Raw genomic sequence first — 19,768 nt, forward strand, 5'->3', positions numbered from 1 at the left:
TGTTTTTAAGACTCCAGTTTCCGACTTTTTTTAAAACCTCATCCTCCCCACTTTTACATTATTAAAGACAGCCTAAAAATTTTTGACTTCTTTTTTAGTTTCCAGAGGAGAAATCCCAAACCACTCCTAGCTTCAAAAATGGCTTAAAAATTAGTTTTTCCATTTTGTATTCTGGAGTCCCCCCCTTGAGTACTCCCCTCCCCCCTCTTAGATTCTCTAAAATATAAATGTGTTAAGACTTCAGTATTGCGGACTCGCCCTCTTTGCAAGAGCAGCATTTTTTCGCAAACTCGTGTTGCAGTTATTTTTCTTTTTTTGTTTCCTTTCTCTCCTTTCCCCCCAATTTCCATTCTAGCGAGTGTTAGATTGAAAGTCATTGGAGTTCAGTGATTCTTTAAGTCTAAGAATATTTTATCAGAAACATGCCAAAGATGCAGGAACAGTTGCACATCGGTGTTTCAAACTAGTTTGGAATTTGCCTCCGATTCTTTCCACAATTCCCATTTTCATTAAAAATCTTCAAAATCCCTGATAGTTCCCATTTTACAAGGTATGTGGATGCCCTTTGACGTGGCGTAAACATTTCATCCCGCCAGCAATCACACTCAACCGGTGGTTCAGATTCAACTCTAAGACAATTTAAGAGCGCACATAATTTTCATTTATGGGTAAGTTTGCAAAAAAAAAAAACGCTAATGAGAACAAAAAAACGAAAGGATGCTCGAAAATAGCAAGTGAAAACGAAAGACGAAAAGCCATCAATTCGATAAATTAGCGAGCAACTCCGCGGTCTGCAATTGCAGTGAGTTGGAAAAACCAGAGCTACCAAAAAAAGTCAAACGGCGTGAGTCCAAAAGCACGTTGCAAATAAAACAAGCCCATGGTGGAAAATCGAGAGAATGTGGATGTAAATTCATGGTTATGGAAAGATCCAGTAATATTAAAGCATATTTTTCAAACACTCAATTTTTCTTTTTTTTTTTTAAGTAAAAACTGAAGGAAAGTCATCGAATTTCTTTCCGTCCTGACCTCTGTCTCGGATATTTTGTTCAAGACGGAAATCCGTCCTGAGACGGAAGGTCTTGCACCCATGGTGTGCCTCCATGAGGAAACATGTAAACAGCTGAAGACATTTTTTTTACAAAGATCATAAAGCAAAGAAATATTTTTCCAAAAAATCCCAAAATGTTCCATGACATAAAGAAAATACTACAGTAGAACCTCGATTATCCGAGCTTCGATTAACTGAGGTTTCTGTTAACCGAGCCGATAATGAAGTCTATTTTTCAAAAAAAAAAAATAACTTAAATTTAATCAAATGAGGAATTTTAATTTGAAAATAAAAATATGTTCTGGAAATGTGTTTTTTAATGCATCTTTCAATATTTAACTTGGAATGGTTAAAAACAATTCAATTGACTTTTTAAATCGTACTACAAGTTATTTTCCATTTTTGTTTTTAAACTGTAAAACATTACTTTTTATGTGTCCATCTTTTATGAATATTCAATCGTATTTTTACTTAATACAATTTACGATTCTGACAAGTTTTTATATAAAGTTTCGATTAAGCAAGAATTCCGACATCCGAGGCTCTAGCGGTTCCAATTGGCTCGGATAATCGAGGTTCTACTGTATTAAATCATGGGGACCCTTTTGCTGCGAGAAATTGATAATTTGTTTTCAAAAATAATGAAATTTTAAAAAATGTTCGGGTGTTCCCCCTTTCCTTCTCAGTATGGATTTACTAAGGTATTCATTGCAGAAATCAAGTTTTAAACATATGAGTAAACAAAAAGAAAAGAGACTAGCTTTAAAAAATCCTTTATTGAATATTAAAATAGATTACACTGGCCATTTTTGGAATGGAATGTAATATCTGCAAGGCAATTACATGTTTCTTAAATTGAAAAAGTAAAAATTTAAGCTAATTCTACATGCTACATTTTTGTACTGGAACACTAAAATTTTTACAACAAAAGAATTTTTTATGAAATCAAATATTGTAGTCTCAGACACTGAACTTAAACCAGAATTTTTAACTTAGTATTGAAAAGCACCATAGTTTATAGGAACAGTAGTCATAAATAAGTATACAATTTTTAACAATACTAAAAACATGAAGTAGAATTTATAAAAATGCAATGAGAATGATACACATAAAACATATACAAGGCACATAATAAATACATTTCAACATTTTTCAAGTACTTTACAATGTGTAGGTTGAAAGTGAATATGAAAATTTTATCACTGAATGTACATAGCAAATGCATATTTGTATTGTCTAATGAGCTGATTCAAACCTCTAGTAACTGAAAAAGACTAATTAAACGCAAACCATTGTCATCTGGAGGGTAAAAAGAAGGGTCTAGGAAAAATAAAAGCATCTATGACATTGTGCATTATAAAAACTTTGAAGTTTAAAAAAGTTTAAAAAAGTCCTGGAATAAACTATTATGATTTCATACAGATATTTCGAGTTCTAAGGCAGAATTAAGAGTGAATATGTTTTATTTGACTGAATAATGTAATTAAAGTCAAATTTTAATTATTCAACTACAAATGACTTCTCTTAAAGGCAAAATTATGCAACCAAAAGTATTTAGAAAGAATGCTGAAGAACTCTATATAATAAAGTGAAGAATCTTTTAAAATAAAAATGAAGCTAAACTTAATGATCTAGCAGTCCCTAAATTTACCAGCCTTTTAGGATACCAGTATTTATAACTAACACAGGCAACACAAATAAGTAGCCACATAGGACTGGTGACCAAACCATTTGAACTAATATTGTATCCCTATTTCATCTCAAAATTCCTAAAAAATTGGTTAAAATACAAAGTAAATAGAATCAAAGGAAAACCGTTGAAATGCCAACCTGCATAACAAATATTTAAGTTTAAGCTAAAATACATCAAGCACAAACATTATGTGTGGAAAAATACATTAATTGTTTAAATTACTCATTTTTTGTAAAATTTTTAACTAGTGTGCAATGCGTGGCGCAGTTACAAAATATTTCATTATTATCTGGACACTATAAAAAGAAGTCCAGATGCGCTTTTCAACCACATATTCACAAACAAACATGCATAATATAATGAAAAAGATAAAAAAGATAATTAATGGAAATTAAAATGAAACTCTTTACAAATAAAGCAGTGATGAGTCTGAATTCAGAATAAAATAAATTTAAATAAAAACTTGAGTTTATCACATACCAAAAAACAAGGAAACATAAACAATAATCAAAGTTTAACTCATGAATTAGGCATATATGTCACTAACACATTATTTTATACAACAATATGAATGAAAGTTGATATGTTTCAATAGCTACCAATATTTTTTGGTTCAAACATTCAAAACATAGGAAACAAATGCATTAAAATGAAAAATGTCAAAAACATTTAATATCCAAAGATAAAAGAGAGTGGAAAAAACATTTCAAGAAAATCTTAAGTTAGCCTGAATGTTACATCTGATAAATTATTCTTCCAGCAAAAATAATCTTGACTCAAATTAATGACATTTCAGTTACATATTAAGGTGATGTAAATCAATATGTATGACACATTAGAAATAAATATGAATGTTATAACATTTGATTCTTAAAATAACTTTGTTTTCATAACTTCTATGCAAAAATAAAATGATTATTTCAGGTAGGGGAGAGTTGGGGAAAATGGGACAAAACTGCATTTATGCCAAAGAAAAATCATGAAAAAATATTTCTAGCTCATCTGGTTGACATAACAGCTTTAAAATATTGTTTATATTGACTGGACAAGCAAGAAATAATGTTTCACTTATTTTTGGTATAAATGTAGTACTGTCCCTTCTGCACTTGTGATAATGTAGCTCAATGTCTGACACTGAACATTTATTAGAGAAAGTTACATGACAGAAGCTCAACTTAAAATGCCAAGAAAACCCATTTCAAGTTTCAGGTGTTCTGATGCAATCTCCTAATTTATTTTCCATTTTGAAAAACTTGTAAAATGCTTTAAATAATTCAAAATAGCAGAAATCTATGCATTTAAACAAGTATAAACTGAATAAATTGTAAAAGGTTCTATGTCCACAAGTTTTATCTTTTAATGAAGAGGCAAACAAATATTCTAAACAAAAGTAATAGCTCTTTAAAATTTGAACGAAGCACGTAAAATACCGAAAAATGTATGAGACGAACATCAAAGCTAGGTTAATAAAAGAAAACCAGACAAAGAGCATCAGTAACTATTTTTTCCATAACTACAAACTTTCAAGAGAATTTTACCAATTAACTTTATAACTGTTAAAAATAGTAATAGTAATAATGAGAAAATTGTGCCTTAAGAAAAACAAAATTTTATAACTAATTTAATTACTGAAATTCTATCAATGAGAGTCATTCACTTGGTTTACTAAATTTAAAATTGTGAGATATTTGAAAACAAATAATCCTTCACATGCATTATTTATTCCAGTGTTTTCAGACATAAAATATTAAGTACTTTTATCAATTAATAATAACACAACTAGCTTTTTGAAACATTCTCAGAAATTTAACAAAATAAAATGGTAATATATTCAAAATGTAAAACATTTACAATATTAATATTACATTAATTCATAAGGACTAAAATATTTCAAATTTGAAATCTGACTAGTTTCCTTAAAAGAAAGCAAAATAATATTTCAAAATAAGGCATTACATTTCAAGTAAGATCAAAACACATAAAATAAAACAATCAAAACATTTTCTGCATCAAAACTAAAAAAAAATGTGGGAATTGTAGGTACACAACTCACAATACATACTTTCATTTCTGAAGAAGAATGAAAATATGATGGCAGTTAAATTTTTTCAACTTTATCCCATAGCATTTTTTTACAGCAAAGATCTCATCACACTACAATCTAAAGCTCTAAACATGATAGGTAGCAATTTCAAAATTGTATATGAATATATAATAATAATGATGCATGAAGTAACAAACAATTAACATTTTATAGTTTCAAAAATATTCAATGACAACTTTCAACATTCCAAAAATGAATAAATAAATAAATATCTATATAAAATTCAAGTTCATATCATATACTATAATATAATTGCACTGAAGGACAATGAACTTTACAAGGTGTTTAGGAAAGTAGTATGAGCACACATATTTGAGAAACAAAAATAGACATCATCACTGCTTTTGAAAGCCCTTAAAATTGTACTTTGACTTAAGAAAAGCTCAAGAGCAAAAGCATCACAATGTTTTGAGCAAAACATTAGGGAATGAATGAAATTGTTGATGTGAATGCAAATTTTAAAAATAAATAATTACAATTAATGACCGTGAATTTAAATCCTATAGAGCACAATACAACAAATTGAAAAATGAATTTGTTTCAGCTTTGGTACGAAGCTATGCAAGTAACAGCTACAAATAAAGATGCTTATTCAAAGAAACACTTATGTGTGTTTCATGACCCAAAATTTGATACAAACACTAGCTTAATTATTCATCCAGAATTAGATAACTTGATAAGTACTTCTGAAAGGAAAAAAAAAAGTTTCCTCTTCAGTTAATTTTTCATGTAAGAATTGGGTGGAGGGGGGGGGGGGAGCCTAAATGAAATTTTCTTGATAATGATGAAATTTGACATTATGACATAGGCATGCACCTCCTAGTAAATATACAAAAAACTTTTTATAAACCACCACCCCCTCAATACAAAAACAAAAGTCAGGGTACAATTGAATGTCAAATAAGTTTTTAGAGAAAATGCTTCAAAAGGAAATTAATGTAATTGAAAAATATATGTTTAAAAGGCTGAATATTTTTAGGTAAAATATTTATATTGACTGACATCACATCAACATAATAGTGTAGGCATGTATAAAAACATTTTGAAACATGTTTACCATACAAAATGCATTTTACTTATGAAAATGTATATATAAAACTTTAAACTTTAAAAACTGCATATAAAATAGCTTTTTGATCTAAACAAAAACAACATTTATGTATAACATTGTAAAAAGGACGAATTTTTTTAAAAAACATCATATGTTTTACTAACATCTAGTTATGTTCGACTGTAAAAGTGCATTTTTAAACAGAAAGCTCAAAAGTAATGTAGCTCACTTCAACCATCTTCCTTATGGCAGTGACAAGAATTTCAAAAATAAATAGCTTACAACAACAAGAATGAAAAGTTTAAATACATTTTTTAACCCAATGATAAATTAAAACATTACTTAGTAATAATGACATAAAAAAAATGTTTGTTTTTTTTGGTTAAAGGAATGTAAAAACATTAAAAGTTTCTCTTTAAATTCCAGCAACTTAAACAAGCAGTCATATAGAGATTGAATTAAATGAGGAGTGATGAAAAACATACTAAAGAACTGGAACAATAAATTATGATCTGTACGTATGTATGACATAAATATGTGATCAAACAAATTAGCATTACTAGATATTCCATTGCAGTAGGAGAAATGCAATATGAAACTTTTTTATTTAAAAAAACACCATAAAGTGGTTTTCTTTAATTCATGCTGAACAAACGCAAGTTTTTAAAGAAAGAAGAGTTTTTTTTTTTTTTCAACCAACACTAAATAAGGACTTTTAGCTTTAGAGCAATACAGAAATGCAGCTAAAATATTGCTCATCAAAAACAAAATAAAGATAACCAGGCAGTAAATATTTGTCTTACACAATAAGGATCCTAAACAGCATATCAAGAACTTAAAAAAGTAAAATATTTCATATAAATCAATATGAAGAGTCAGGGGGGAAGAATGATCTTAGTCCCTGATACAATAACTTCGGGTATTGCATTTTTAAACTTTGAAGTCCCTTAATCTTGAACGTTAGCATCAAAATCTTTCCTGTAATAACTTGATGACTATTACCTTCCTTGCCAGAATGATATTATAGCAGAAAACTATTTGTAATAATCTAGAGATTCATGTAGAAATCCGATTTTCTCAAAAGAAAAAAAAAACAATGGACTACAATCATTCTTCCCCGCGGCTTTCAGATTTTAAAGAAACGGGCTCTTTCAAAATAAAAGAAACTATGTAAAAAAAATTATCAAATGTGCCCATACTTATGACACATAAACCTGTGATTGCAAGTATTTTGCATTAACTTCCCTGTCATTAAGCAGAGAAAATTGGTCTGTATTGTAATATGCTGATCACATCTCAAATTTATTAGTGAAAAGTATTCTGGAAAAATATTGGATACTGAAAGCAGTGCAATTTCAATATATATAACATTTCCAGAAAATTAAGAAAATCAGTTCACAAGCTCACAATAAATAACCTGTGTCAATCCAAAACAATGCCCATTAACGCCTGACTAGTACTATGAAAATCTCCTCATTTAACTCTATAAATGAAAGTTTGTGCAAACAAAGCTATCAAAACAAAAAGTTTATGTTTTCAACATATAAAATTAATGTGTACACAAACTGAAATCATCAGTGTCGAAATTCGGAATTGCAACATTATATATCACAGCGAGTGCCAGAAAGCACATTAAATGTAAATAAATAATCCTTAAAACAAAAATGGAAACAACATGTAAATAAATTATGAAATTTATGACATTGTTCAGATATGCATATAGAAGAAACGAATTTCTCAATGTCTTGGAAAACGAAAACAAGCAAAAGAGCGTAATCGTTGATATACCTCTTGACGTACAGCTGCAGTAATTTTAGTTCCTAAGCATATAGCTGCTGTAACAACAAAAACTACATTGTAGAATAAAACAATGTAAAAGTTTCCCAACCAATAGATTCTTCCAAAGTCCCCAAGTAGATCAAAGTTGGTAATACCTGCAATCAGAAAAATAAAATAGCTAAAAATGTTCAAACATGAAAACACAAATAAACTGATAGAAAAGCCTCAAGCCTTTGTAAAAGTATCAGCCATTACCTATACAATAATTAAAATACTACAGATCATGAAAAGAGAATATAAAATCAAATAGCAAAGGGAACTAAATTTAAAATATCCATTATATATATATATATATATATATATAGAGAGAGAGAGAGAGAGAGAGAGAGAGATAATCTAATGTACTATTTTATTTGCATTTATATTTTCTATATTTGCACTTTAAATAATTCAACGATAATATATATATGTAGGGGAGGAGAGGGCACATGTGAACAATTTTTTTCATTTCTCTATTTTCAAAAAAATATTATCAATTTCTCAATGCAGAAGTGTCCCCATGATTGAATACACTTTTCTTTGTGTCATGGATTTCTTTGGGATTTTTTAAAAAAATATTTCTTTACTTTGTGGGCACATATGAAGACAGGTAGAAAATGCAGGAAAAGCGTCATATTTTAAAAGAAGTCTTTAATATGAAATATACTGCACCAGTTTCAATTGTACATTAATTGTTCCACTAAGAAAATATTTTTCCCAAGAATATATAACTAAGCAATGTCAAATTCTGTAGTCTCATAGCCTGTTCTGATCACTAAATAGACCAGACAAAAATTTATACGACTACATTAAACAAAGAATTTTTTCATTATATAAGGGTTATTCTATATATATTTTACTTTTAAGCTTCATACAACATTTGATAATGTATTTTAAAATGATTTTGAACTTCAGTTTTTAATCAAATAAAAATATTTTGTGTCTTTTTATTTCCTGTATTGATCTAATATTTATTGACAAAAAAACTTAAAAAATTAAAACTAATAACAATTAACAATAAATTTACAAACTGATAATAGGAAAATAATAATTATAAATATTTACACATTTTTTAACACTTACACAATATCCTACACAAATAATACGGAGAGCGGCTATGGGAACTGTTTACTTGTGCCCCTTGATGTAATGTTCACAAGTGTCCCATCGTCTACTTTAAAGCTAATTCTCAAAAATAAAGGAATTTAATTTAATAAAAAACTAAACATTGTCATAAATGTTGATACAATGGTTCGTAATACTTAGATTCAGACTAGCAGTTAGTTTTAAAAATGTTATCATGTGAAGAAGACAGTGATAACATTTTTTCCACACCTGCTAAAACAAAGAAGTTGCCATAACAGAAACAAAAAATGGCTCATTGTTCTAAACGTTTGTTCAAGAGGTACAACTCGTACTGTCCTTAATTGAAAAATTCTCCAGATTTTTTGCTTGAAGTGATCTTAGCAAAACATACCATGCTCACATGTTCCCTGTGTTCACATGAGCCCCCTTTTCCCCTATACATACATACATATATATATATATATATATATATATATATATATATATATATATATATATATATATATACAGTGGGTAGCCAAATTATTAGGGACACTGCTCAAATTCTCGTATTTTCAAGTTTAGCTCACTTTTTTGAAGAAATAAAACACAAACCACAATTTTTTTTCTACATTGTAAATGGTATCATTATTATCGTTTTTTAAAAGTGGCAACACTACCAGTCTGCATCATTTTTCAAAAAAGAGAGGTTATTCCTGTTTTGTTATCATTGAGAAATAAGAGCTGTTTCTGTAAGGTCATATTCAGTACTCAGAAATATTTCAATCAAAGTTTATTTGTCTGCTATTGTCAATACGCAAGAAACACTTATTAAGTTTTTTAACTATAGTTTGTGGTTGAAATTTAATATTAGATTTATATAACAGTATTGTTTATAAGTATATATGAGTATAATAGTTGTTTTTAGTTTAATAGTGGGACATATTCAATTTAAAATTGTCCAGAACATGGTTCTGGAAGCGAATTCTTTAGGGAAATAGAACAGAAAACACATTACCATTGCTTGTAATGGCCACAGAATCAGTGATATTTCCCTCAAAAATTGCAAATGCAGTGCAGCCTGTCTTACTAGGATGTTGATGAATGAACAGGGTATTGAAGTTTCCAGTCAAAAGACGAATGGTCAAAGAGGAGCTAATGGGTCACCAGTTCCTCAATAAACCACACTGCACCAAGGCTAAGAAAAAGTGTCTACAGGGCAAAACAACCCAAAAATAACTGTTGTGGAAGAAATCGTGTAAGTGCTATTTGTGTTATTATTTTGAATAGTTTAGGGTGTTATTGGCACGATTCTTTTATGATTTCAGTTTTCGCATTTTTTTCTTTGACAAAAGTTTATTTTATCTAGGCTCCCGCAGGCGGCATTGCAAGCCACCTGGATGAGCTAATACATCAAAATTGTTTTGTATAGAGGGTTTACTATCCAAAAAAGCCCATATCCCAGATTCTATGGTCGGTACATTGAGTAATGATGCATTTTCTGCAACATTTGCTGATGGAATCTGCTTTCAGTGACTTGTTCAAATTTAACTTTTTGATATGTGCAACTATTACTGAATTAGAAACATCTGTTAAATTTGCAATAGCTATCTAGAAATGTAAGGAAGAGAGTAGTAATAGTTTTATTTCTTAACATTTCCTGGTGGACGTTTCTGAAGTTTTATAAGAAGAATAAAGTTTCGACAATATCAAACAATAATATAAATCAAATATTGCAATTTGATTGCAAACTATAGCAACATCGCTTTATTAATAAGTGTTAGTTACAAATTAACTGTAGCAAGCACCAAAACTTAAGGAGAAAATTTTCTAGAATACTTAGTATAACCTCATGACAATAGCTGTTTTTTCACATTAGAGACGGAAACAGAAACATCCTCACATATTAGTAAAATAACGCAGACTGGTAGCGTTGCCACTCCTAAAAAGCAACAATAATGATACCAGAAGCATCTCAGAATATTTTTTAAATGTTTGTTTATTTCTTCAAAAAGTGAGCCTAAACTTGAAAATACGAGAATTTGAGTAGTGTCCCTCATAATTTGGCCACCGACTGTATGTTGGAAATAAACTCTGAAATCTATGACTTTTCGAAAAATTTGTTGTTTTATAATTTGTAGATTTTTAAATGCTACCAAAACCATGAGTAAACACATTCTTGTTTTCCTACCATCAAAGAAAACTTAATTAAGTTTCCTTTCATCACTGAAAAGAACACTTAATCTATCCTATCGATTTATGTGACTTTACGTCTACTTGACACAAGCATTTAAATGTTGTTTTGAAAACTTAAACAAATGACACATTTTGGAATACACAAGAACATACTAGTCTACACCAAAGATGAATCATGGATTTTGATACTGAAATGTTTGCTTCTTTAGAAAGTGACCAGACAGAGATTCTAGAACGAAACTTTCCTCAAATTCTCTCAGTATTTCTGGTCTGTTTGTTTCTCAGGCCCTTCAAAATGGGATTTTATTTCAATGTTGTTATTTTTGAGAAAATTGGATTAAGACTAACCCTGCTGCATCCTATTTTTCTTGCAATATCCAAACACTGCTAAGTCTACTATCCATTTCAATGATGGATTTTCATTTAACTTTTTGGAAAATGGCATGTCTCAAGCTATCTTTGCATGTTGTCCAAAGCAGAATGACAGAAACCTCAGAATAAGGAAGTTTGGGATATTGGTACTGAAATCAGCTATAATTGTAGGCAAATTTAGGGAGAATTTGAATTAAAACAAAAAACCATTTTTTAATTTTTCTCATATCTGTTACTGTTTTCTAAATTCTCTATTCTGTTACTTTGGAATTAAATAAAAAGGTTGTAACTTCCCGATGGTCCCTAACCTGGGAAAGTCACTACTGTGATAGGAACAGGGTACCCTCGGGTGTGATGTGATGCTACAGTGCACAATTGATTCATTTGAAGTTTGAAGCATGTATCGTATAGGTACTGATTGATCAATAAATAATGTGTGTAGGGGTTGCCGCTTAAAGGCACCATGATAAAATGAGAAAAACATTCTTCTTTTGAAGGAAGTTTTAAATGAGAATAGTATACAGCTAAAATACATTTTTTTTCTACTGCCATACATTGCACTTAATTAAATTTGAAAACTAAAGTTGCAATAATTTTCCCCCTACTATACTGATTCTAGTAAGGTAAGAAATAAGGCTACTTTTCACAAATTTATATAATTAAGAAAATAATGTAATATAGTGCCCGTTGCTTATTAAAACCATTTGTTCTGAGGACATATGATTTCTATACCTCAGACCCAGAAGAATGCAAGTCCAAAAATTGCAATTTTCAGTTGATTAGTGCATGGTATGAAGAAGCCTATTTTGCATTGAGCCATGTTAACGTAATGCTCAAAAAAAAAAAAAAAAAAATACCTTTCAACTTTTTACCAGGGTTAAAAGAGTGTACATCTCATCCTTTGCATGCACCAGAAAAAAAGTTTTTCCTCTCTCTTGTAAAATTATCATAATGTGACTTACGTCCTCCTGGCTCTGAGGTACAGATTTTATAAAGCAGCTGATTTTATAAACCGGCATGTATCTACACTTCACTCTAAAAAAATGAATAACTAAATTTATATTTCATTTCCAATGTTTCAAAATAGTTGACGTTTTAACTAAACATGAGGGGTTTTTTTAAATACAAGGGTCTTAAAATATAAAATATTGCCAAATTTTTATTTTGTTAACAGGACTTGAAAGTAAAAATTCAATATCATTTGAAAGTTCATAAAAGATTTTTGGATTTTAACATTACCTCCTCTTTATTCTAAAGAGTACCCATGATATAAAGTGGTTTTCTGACGGCTATTGGAGAAGGCAAATTTGGCAGTTATTCCCTCATCTGCTGAAACAAGTTTCTACATTTCTTGGTGCAACATATGTCTTTAGAATTAATTATATCTGTTGCACTTTCAATATATTTTACTGTCTTTTTCAATGTTTAACTTATGCTCTCCAAAATCTTGATTTTATAAAATGGCAATAATAATTTTATTAAAAGATAGATTAACATAGATTGATTATAGAAAGATTAATATAGTTTGATAATAGAGATTAAAGAAAGATTGACATAGTTTGATATAGCAACAATTTCATTCTTCCAGATTTGATTTGAAAAAGCAGCTGATATTATAATCTAGTGATTTTATAAGTGGCAATTACTGTAGTACAAAATTAGAACATTGCAACATCAGCCTATATCATGCATTTTATAATCATAATCAATCAGTATTTGTTCCTTATCTTTTCAATACCATAGTCTAATACAGAATAAATTATAAAGAAAATAGCAAAAATTTATTTTAAACAATACATATAAAAAAAGAAGAAAAAGAGTGAGAAAGAGGTTCTCTCTTCAAGGTTGCGTTTTTATGAATGTGCTTATGAAGGAATTTTGTGGTAATTTTATAAAGAAACATAAAAACTATTGTATGCCTATTCATGCATTACCATAGGCCCAATTATTTTGCATGATTTTCTAAGTTCTTACTAAACAAAGTAAACATAGACAGGTAGTTTTGTATTACCAGAGGAAAGAAAAAATAAGCAGATTAAAAGAAGTTGGACTATTCATATCAATAATCAAAACAAACAAAAGTAGATGATGAACTTATAGTCTAAAAAATTTTTGAAAATAACGAAGCAGTTACGTATACCATAGTAACTAAATTGTTTGAATGTGTGTACTAATAGTAGTTACGTTCCAGATATTTCATGTTTATATACATGATTTTTTTTTTCCTATTTCAAGCACAATGCAAAAGTATATCACAACTAGAATTGAAATCACAAAACATACAGCAAAGTTTTTTGAAAATAGATATAATAATTTAGTAAGAATAGTTTTTTCCACTGAAGGAATTAAAATGCAGAAAGCTATTTTAATTATGAAATGAAATTAAACTGAAAATTAAGAATGACCAAATGTATATTACCTAAACTTCTTGCAAGAACTGGTAAAGCTGAACTCAGAATAAGAAGAATAGCACAATTCCCAATAATCTGGGGCAAAGATGTATCATGAAGTTTTGGCCTTAAACGACAAAAAAATGGCAAAGAATATAGACCAACGACGGATGTACACCATAAATATCTAAAAGTTAAGGTTACAAACAATTCAAAAAAGATCATTTCAAAACAATTTTTCATTTACTTATAATGAATATTTTATATGCATGCAAAACATTCCAACAATAGTTTAAAAACACATAAAATTTAATATTTATTACTAGTAAAATAGTCACTCAGATTTAACATTTAAAAAGAAGTATGCATAAGATACCAGATTTAAGGATTTTTTCAATTTAACAATGCATTTCACAGACCTGGATTTCAATATGTTGTAGTTAGTGTTAAAGCTTCTTCACTTCAGTGATAGCTTTTCTCATTTTAAGGGATCAATCAGGCATGACCCCAACATAGGTCACAAGAAATACATTGGCATATCTCATAGGTAGAATAAAAGGGCCACTTTTAACTGGAGATGTGCCCTTTTCAATCCTTCAGCGTGATACATTAAAAAAAAAAAAAAAAAAAAACTTTTAAATCTACTATACCAGCTGAATATGAAACCACATGTTCCTTTGTTTGCCTTATCCTTTGAAAAGGCAAAGAAAGGTATGGAAGAATATGTGAGAGCCCGTTGATTCACTCTTACTTGCCCTGAGACAGAATTAGTCAACTCTCATACATGTAAGTAATTTTGTAAGTTGTATATTTAAAAGCCTATTTTTATGATAAAACTATTGTCAATAGTTCATAGAACACTTTTTTGATAATTTTATGAACTCAACCAGCTTTGTACAAGCAAAACATAATAAATCTTTAGTTGGATTTTACACAAGCCTTACTATGCAATTACAAACCAAAATAAAAAAAGTAAAATTAAGTTTAAATTATCATTTTGTCCCTGACACAAACTCAACCAATATGCAATAATGGTTCAAGCGCCTATATTATAGTTTGTATTTTCCATAAGTTACTCTAAGTCTATTACACAATATATGGGTGATTCTCCAAAATTCTAACACTATTATGTCTAAGAAGCCTAATACAAAAATACCTAGAAACTTTTTTTTCAACAGCTAGAAATAACTTTCCTGATGTTATTCCATTCTTATTAAAACATTGATTCATTAATTTTTTCCTGCAAAAATTTTTGAATTACCAGAAAGTCACTCTCCCTGGTGTGTCCCCATCTGCTTCTCCAATGTTCTTAAATTATTTAAAAATTGTATATTAACATTCCACTAACTCAATTTGTAGTACTAAATTATGCATACTTAAAGGTGTAAAATAACATTCTTGAAAGAAATTTAATTCTATAAACAATCAAGGTACACTATTTTAAAATGTGTCCCTAGGTTTTAGGTCATTCTCCTAAGTATTATAGATTTTAAAAAAAGGAATTTTTAATTTGCTGTACTACAAAGTTGTTTACTATCACTATTTTGTTGGATTCCTCGAGTATTTTGTTAATATTTATCCACTGTTCTCATTAAAATTGAAGTTCAAAAAATGGGGTACGTAACATTTTTCTGTCATTCTCCTGAACAACATTTTTGTTTTAAAAAGAAAATTTTTAATTCTTGTCATAGAGTGTAGGTGAATTAAATTCTTCACTGCTTACAAATTTGTAGATTTCTTTGGAAAAAGAGTCAAATTTTCTGCGTTTTTTGCATGAAAACACTTTTTATAGCAGGGATTGAAGGTATTTTAGCACTATTTTATCATATAATGTGATGCATGTTCCTCTTCCTCTAAAAGCAGAACATAGTCTTTACTGCTAGGTAAAGCTTCATTAAAGTTCCTCTTTGTATTTGACTATGTCTTCAATGGTCTCGATAAATTCTTATCCAACACTTCATTTACCACCTGTTACACATTCCAAGCCATGGGATCATTACTGTTATAATCAATCCGCTCAGTGATATTATCATCATTGTCATTTTTCTCCAACAACAACAAATTTCTGAAAATTGACTAAATCATAAAAAAATTATTCCATTTTCTTTTCAGAATTGATCAAAGAAACAACAAGTGGAATACGTATTTAGCAAAAGTAGGTCAAAAACTCTCAGAAATGAACTGTATTTTAAAAAGGCAAGGTAAAAAAGGGGAAACTTAGGCTCATAGATAATCTGCAAATGGAATAAATCATTCATGGATAAATAAGGAGTTTACTGTACGGCTAAGAATCAAACCTTACTTCTAAGTTGTTCACAAAATACTAAGTTATAATTAAAAAGGATACAAAATCAAGACAATTTCTAATGCTGCTCCAACAGGACCCATTGCTGACAGAGAAGTAATGCCTAGATCAGCTTCCTAGAAAGAAAAACAAATTACTAAGGAAAATGCCCATTAAAAGCTCATACACAAAGTTGATTTTGAACCAACATTTTTGCAAAATATTTAAATTACACCATGGCGACTTCACTAAGTGAAGCAATATTGCTACTTCTCCCTTATAAATAAGAAGTCCCCTCTCCCCCAGATACTATATGAGAGAATTTACATGCAGTTTCTCAAAGCAAAAATAAAGGGAGCAGTCAGTTGGCATAGGGAAAATAAACAATTTCAAGACAGTCAAAATTTCACTTTGCCTACAATTTACAAGCCAGCATTCAGTACCATTTTGGAACCTTGAGAAAGCAAAATTTGGTAGCATTTGTGATTGCAATGCAGATCACAACAAAATTTCTGCACTTTTGTGGAAGGAAAACAGTAGCAGTGAGCTAAGCTTAGTTTGGCCATTAAATAGAGGCTGTTTCCGAGGAGAAAAACAGTCTAGTAGAAGAGCCGTTGCAGATTTTTACTGTTCACACAAAGGGGGAAAGGACATGAAACCTAAAATAAGGACCAAAAAGAAAGCTTTACTACATAGTTTTAAGGTGAAGATATTTAGAGTAGTCATTAGTAAACAGGGAAAGTAAATAATTAATTCTTATCAAAAGCAATGTAATTTTATTCAAAAACAAATGATAAAAGTAAGATAAAGAAGAAAAATTGAAACAAATTTTATTTGAATGCATTACAAATGAAAAAGTATTTAATGCTGGACTGCAGGCACAGTAACCATCACAGAAGATAAGCTGTAAAATTTCTTATCATAGCTGGAATATTCACTTCCAATATTTGAAAATAAAATTACTTGAAACTCAGTTAAATTCCAAGGCATTATTAAACAAAATTTAGCAATTGCTTTAAACTTTCCTCCTTTTGAGAAAGAGCAACACTCTTCTCATTGGGGACAATAAACAAAGGAAGATCAAATATTAACTGGCAGAGCTCTCAGAGTGACATTATAAAAACAAACTTTGCTAAAGTATTTCATTTTCAATACAAAAATCAGAAATACCTGTTTCCCCCAGAGTTTTCAACTAACCTTTCATAAAAGTCTGATTTCAAAAATGATATGAGAAAGCGAAAAGCAAAGAGATGTAAGCGAACTATTCTAAGTTTTTTAAAAGCATGTTTGAAGTTCAGTTTCTAGGTAGGCTTTCATTGAAATTTTTTTCTTGCCCCAAATCAGAAGAGAGGTTCCCCTATTATTTGTACTGGTTATCTCCAAAATTTTAATTTTGGCATTTACATCCTTTTGCTTTTCACTGTCTTACAAAAAAGAAATGCAAAAAAACTAATGTATGAACAAAGACGGATCAGGTGGGGAAAAGTAGATTTCCAAGACATCTGCATATTACATGCCACCAGTTAGGTTTTAAGGATCAAAAAGCGCACATGGAGAAGGGGAGATTGCACCCCCAAAGATGTATAAAAAAAACCAAGTAGTATCAACGCATCAGATTTTGCTCGGTTGATCATCGACTCCTCCTAAACTCATCACGTAACGCACGCTGATATCGTTGCGATCAGAATCCGAGCATCGGTTTTCGATGAGTTGTTTTTCATCGAAAAACGGAATTATAACGATCAAATTTTCCGATTAGAATGTGCCGGTCAAAACTTCATTGGAAAAAGGAGATCGTAACAATCAAATTTTCTGACGAAAATTTTCCGAGCCAAATTTTATCGAAAAACGAAATCGTGACAATAAAATTTTCCGATGAAAGTTTGCTCAAATTTTCCGATGAAAATTTGCTGAGCTACATTTCACCTGAAAAAGAGATCTTAACGATCAAATTTTCCGATGAAAATTTGCCGAGCTACATTTCATCGGAAAAAGGGATCGTAACAATCAAATTTTCCAATGAAATTTGCCGAGTTACATTTCATCAGAAAAAAGTAGATCGTTTAAATTTTCCGATAAAAATTTTCCCAATCTAAAATTTTTGGAAAACTCCCAACTGTTAAAATGGGAAAAGTTTTATTATTCGAATATCTGACTATTGATCATATGTAAGGCTATACGGATCAACATTCAGGGTTGAGAATCGGAGGAAAAATGACTGAGACTTTGACTCCGAATCCGACTACTGGATTTTGGAAGGGTTTACTCCGATTTGCTGCAAAATCAATTCAACTTCAACTCCACGATTCCAACCCTGACCTCACTGGAATTGCGAACAAAATGAGACTCCGACTCTTGAATGATTTCTCTCTATCTCCAAAACAATTCCACTCCGTTCAATTTGACTCCCAAAATTACTGACTCTGACTCTTCACTAGCTGGCGCTACAAGTATATTCATTGAATGAAATTCTTACTTTCCGTTCAGAAATCTGTCATGGCCTTGCCCCCGGATAGATGGCGCCACAAATAATTTTCCATTTAACACATTATTTTCCTCCTTGGAAAGAGCATTAATTGTCTAGTGGTTAGCATATGAAGCTCGTATTCCAGAGGCCTAGGATTCGATTCACGGCCAAAGAGACTGGGTTAAACTCATGAATCACGTTCATCAAAAGAAAGAAATTAGAAATTAAATAAACAAAATGGTGGACCCCCTTCCTACTGTTAATTTTTTTTCCTCCTGCTTGTCTCTATATCGCGGCTGTTACTACTTTTCATCGTATTTTCATCCTAAATTCATCGCCTCGGAACAGCACTGCTCGTATATTGCTTCAAATCTCATCGGTATAGAGAGCAAAATTCATCGGATTTCGATGATCGGATTCTACTATTGCCGATGAGACATAATGGAGCAATTTCCGATGAAAACTCATCGGAAATCGATCAAAGTTTGATCGGATTTCGATGAATGGCCGATGAGTTAATGCTACTCGGGAAGCCTTTACTATGATTTTAAATATTAGCAGCAAAATCAACATGCAAGAACAGAAATGGTTAACAAGAGAAAATTAATGTACAAGAACCATGATTGAAAAAATTAGCTATACCTGCGAAGAAATAGGCAAGCTCTTGACTCCAAAGCATAATAATAATGTATTCTGAAGCACCATCAATACAGCTATTATCTAATTTTAAAATAAACACCTTCATTAATGATAAGAAATAAACTAAATCAAAGCAAAAAAAACATAACATATCAACTCTGAATTCAACAAATAAAAGAGTATTAGTGCACCTCAGCATTGTTGGCACTCTGTTCGAAGAGTCAAAAATATTGAATTTACAGGAAATAGGAAGGGCAATGAACCCAATAAGCAAATTCTGTACCTCAGAGCCAGACTGTTGTTAGTCCAAAAATTGAGATTTTCAGTTTATTAGTGCATTGCATGTAGTGCTATTCTGCATCAAGCCATGTGAACGTTATTGGAAAAAAAAATCCTATGTAATTATTTACCAGCATTAAAAGAGAGCGTGTCCCATCTTCTGTATGCGCCAGACAGTCTTTTTTCCTCCCTTCTGTAAAAGCGTGATTATGTGACTTACGTTGTTCTGGCTCTGGGAACAGAATTAAGACTTTTATGGTCTGCTCCTTATCAGGAAGTTTGACATGATTTTTTTTTTTTCCAAACTAATGTCTTATTGTAAACTAGCAATGATCCTTCATGAAAAAAATCTTGCTTGC

General features: G+C 30.3%; 1 protein-coding gene across 1 annotated transcript in view; it reads right to left on the minus strand.

Moving 5' to 3' along the window:
* Positions 1–7,636: 7,636 nt before the first annotated feature.
* LOC129231623 (protein Lilipod-like) overlaps positions 7,637–19,768 on the minus strand; it is a 54,759-nt gene continuing 42,627 nt past the window's right edge. The window contains exons 10-13 of the mRNA XM_054865988.1: positions 19,134–19,211; positions 16,088–16,161; positions 13,770–13,927; positions 7,637–7,833 (exon numbers count right to left, since the gene is read on the minus strand). Coding sequence (XP_054721963.1) covers positions 7,637–7,833; positions 13,770–13,927; positions 16,088–16,161; positions 19,134–19,211 — 507 coding nt within the window. The remainder of the gene's footprint in view (positions 7,834–13,769; positions 13,928–16,087; positions 16,162–19,133; positions 19,212–19,768) is intronic.

Source organism: Uloborus diversus, chromosome 10, assembly GCF_026930045.1.
Source record: "Uloborus diversus isolate 005 chromosome 10, Udiv.v.3.1, whole genome shotgun sequence".
NCBI lineage: Eukaryota > Metazoa > Arthropoda > Arachnida > Araneae > Uloboridae > Uloborus > Uloborus diversus.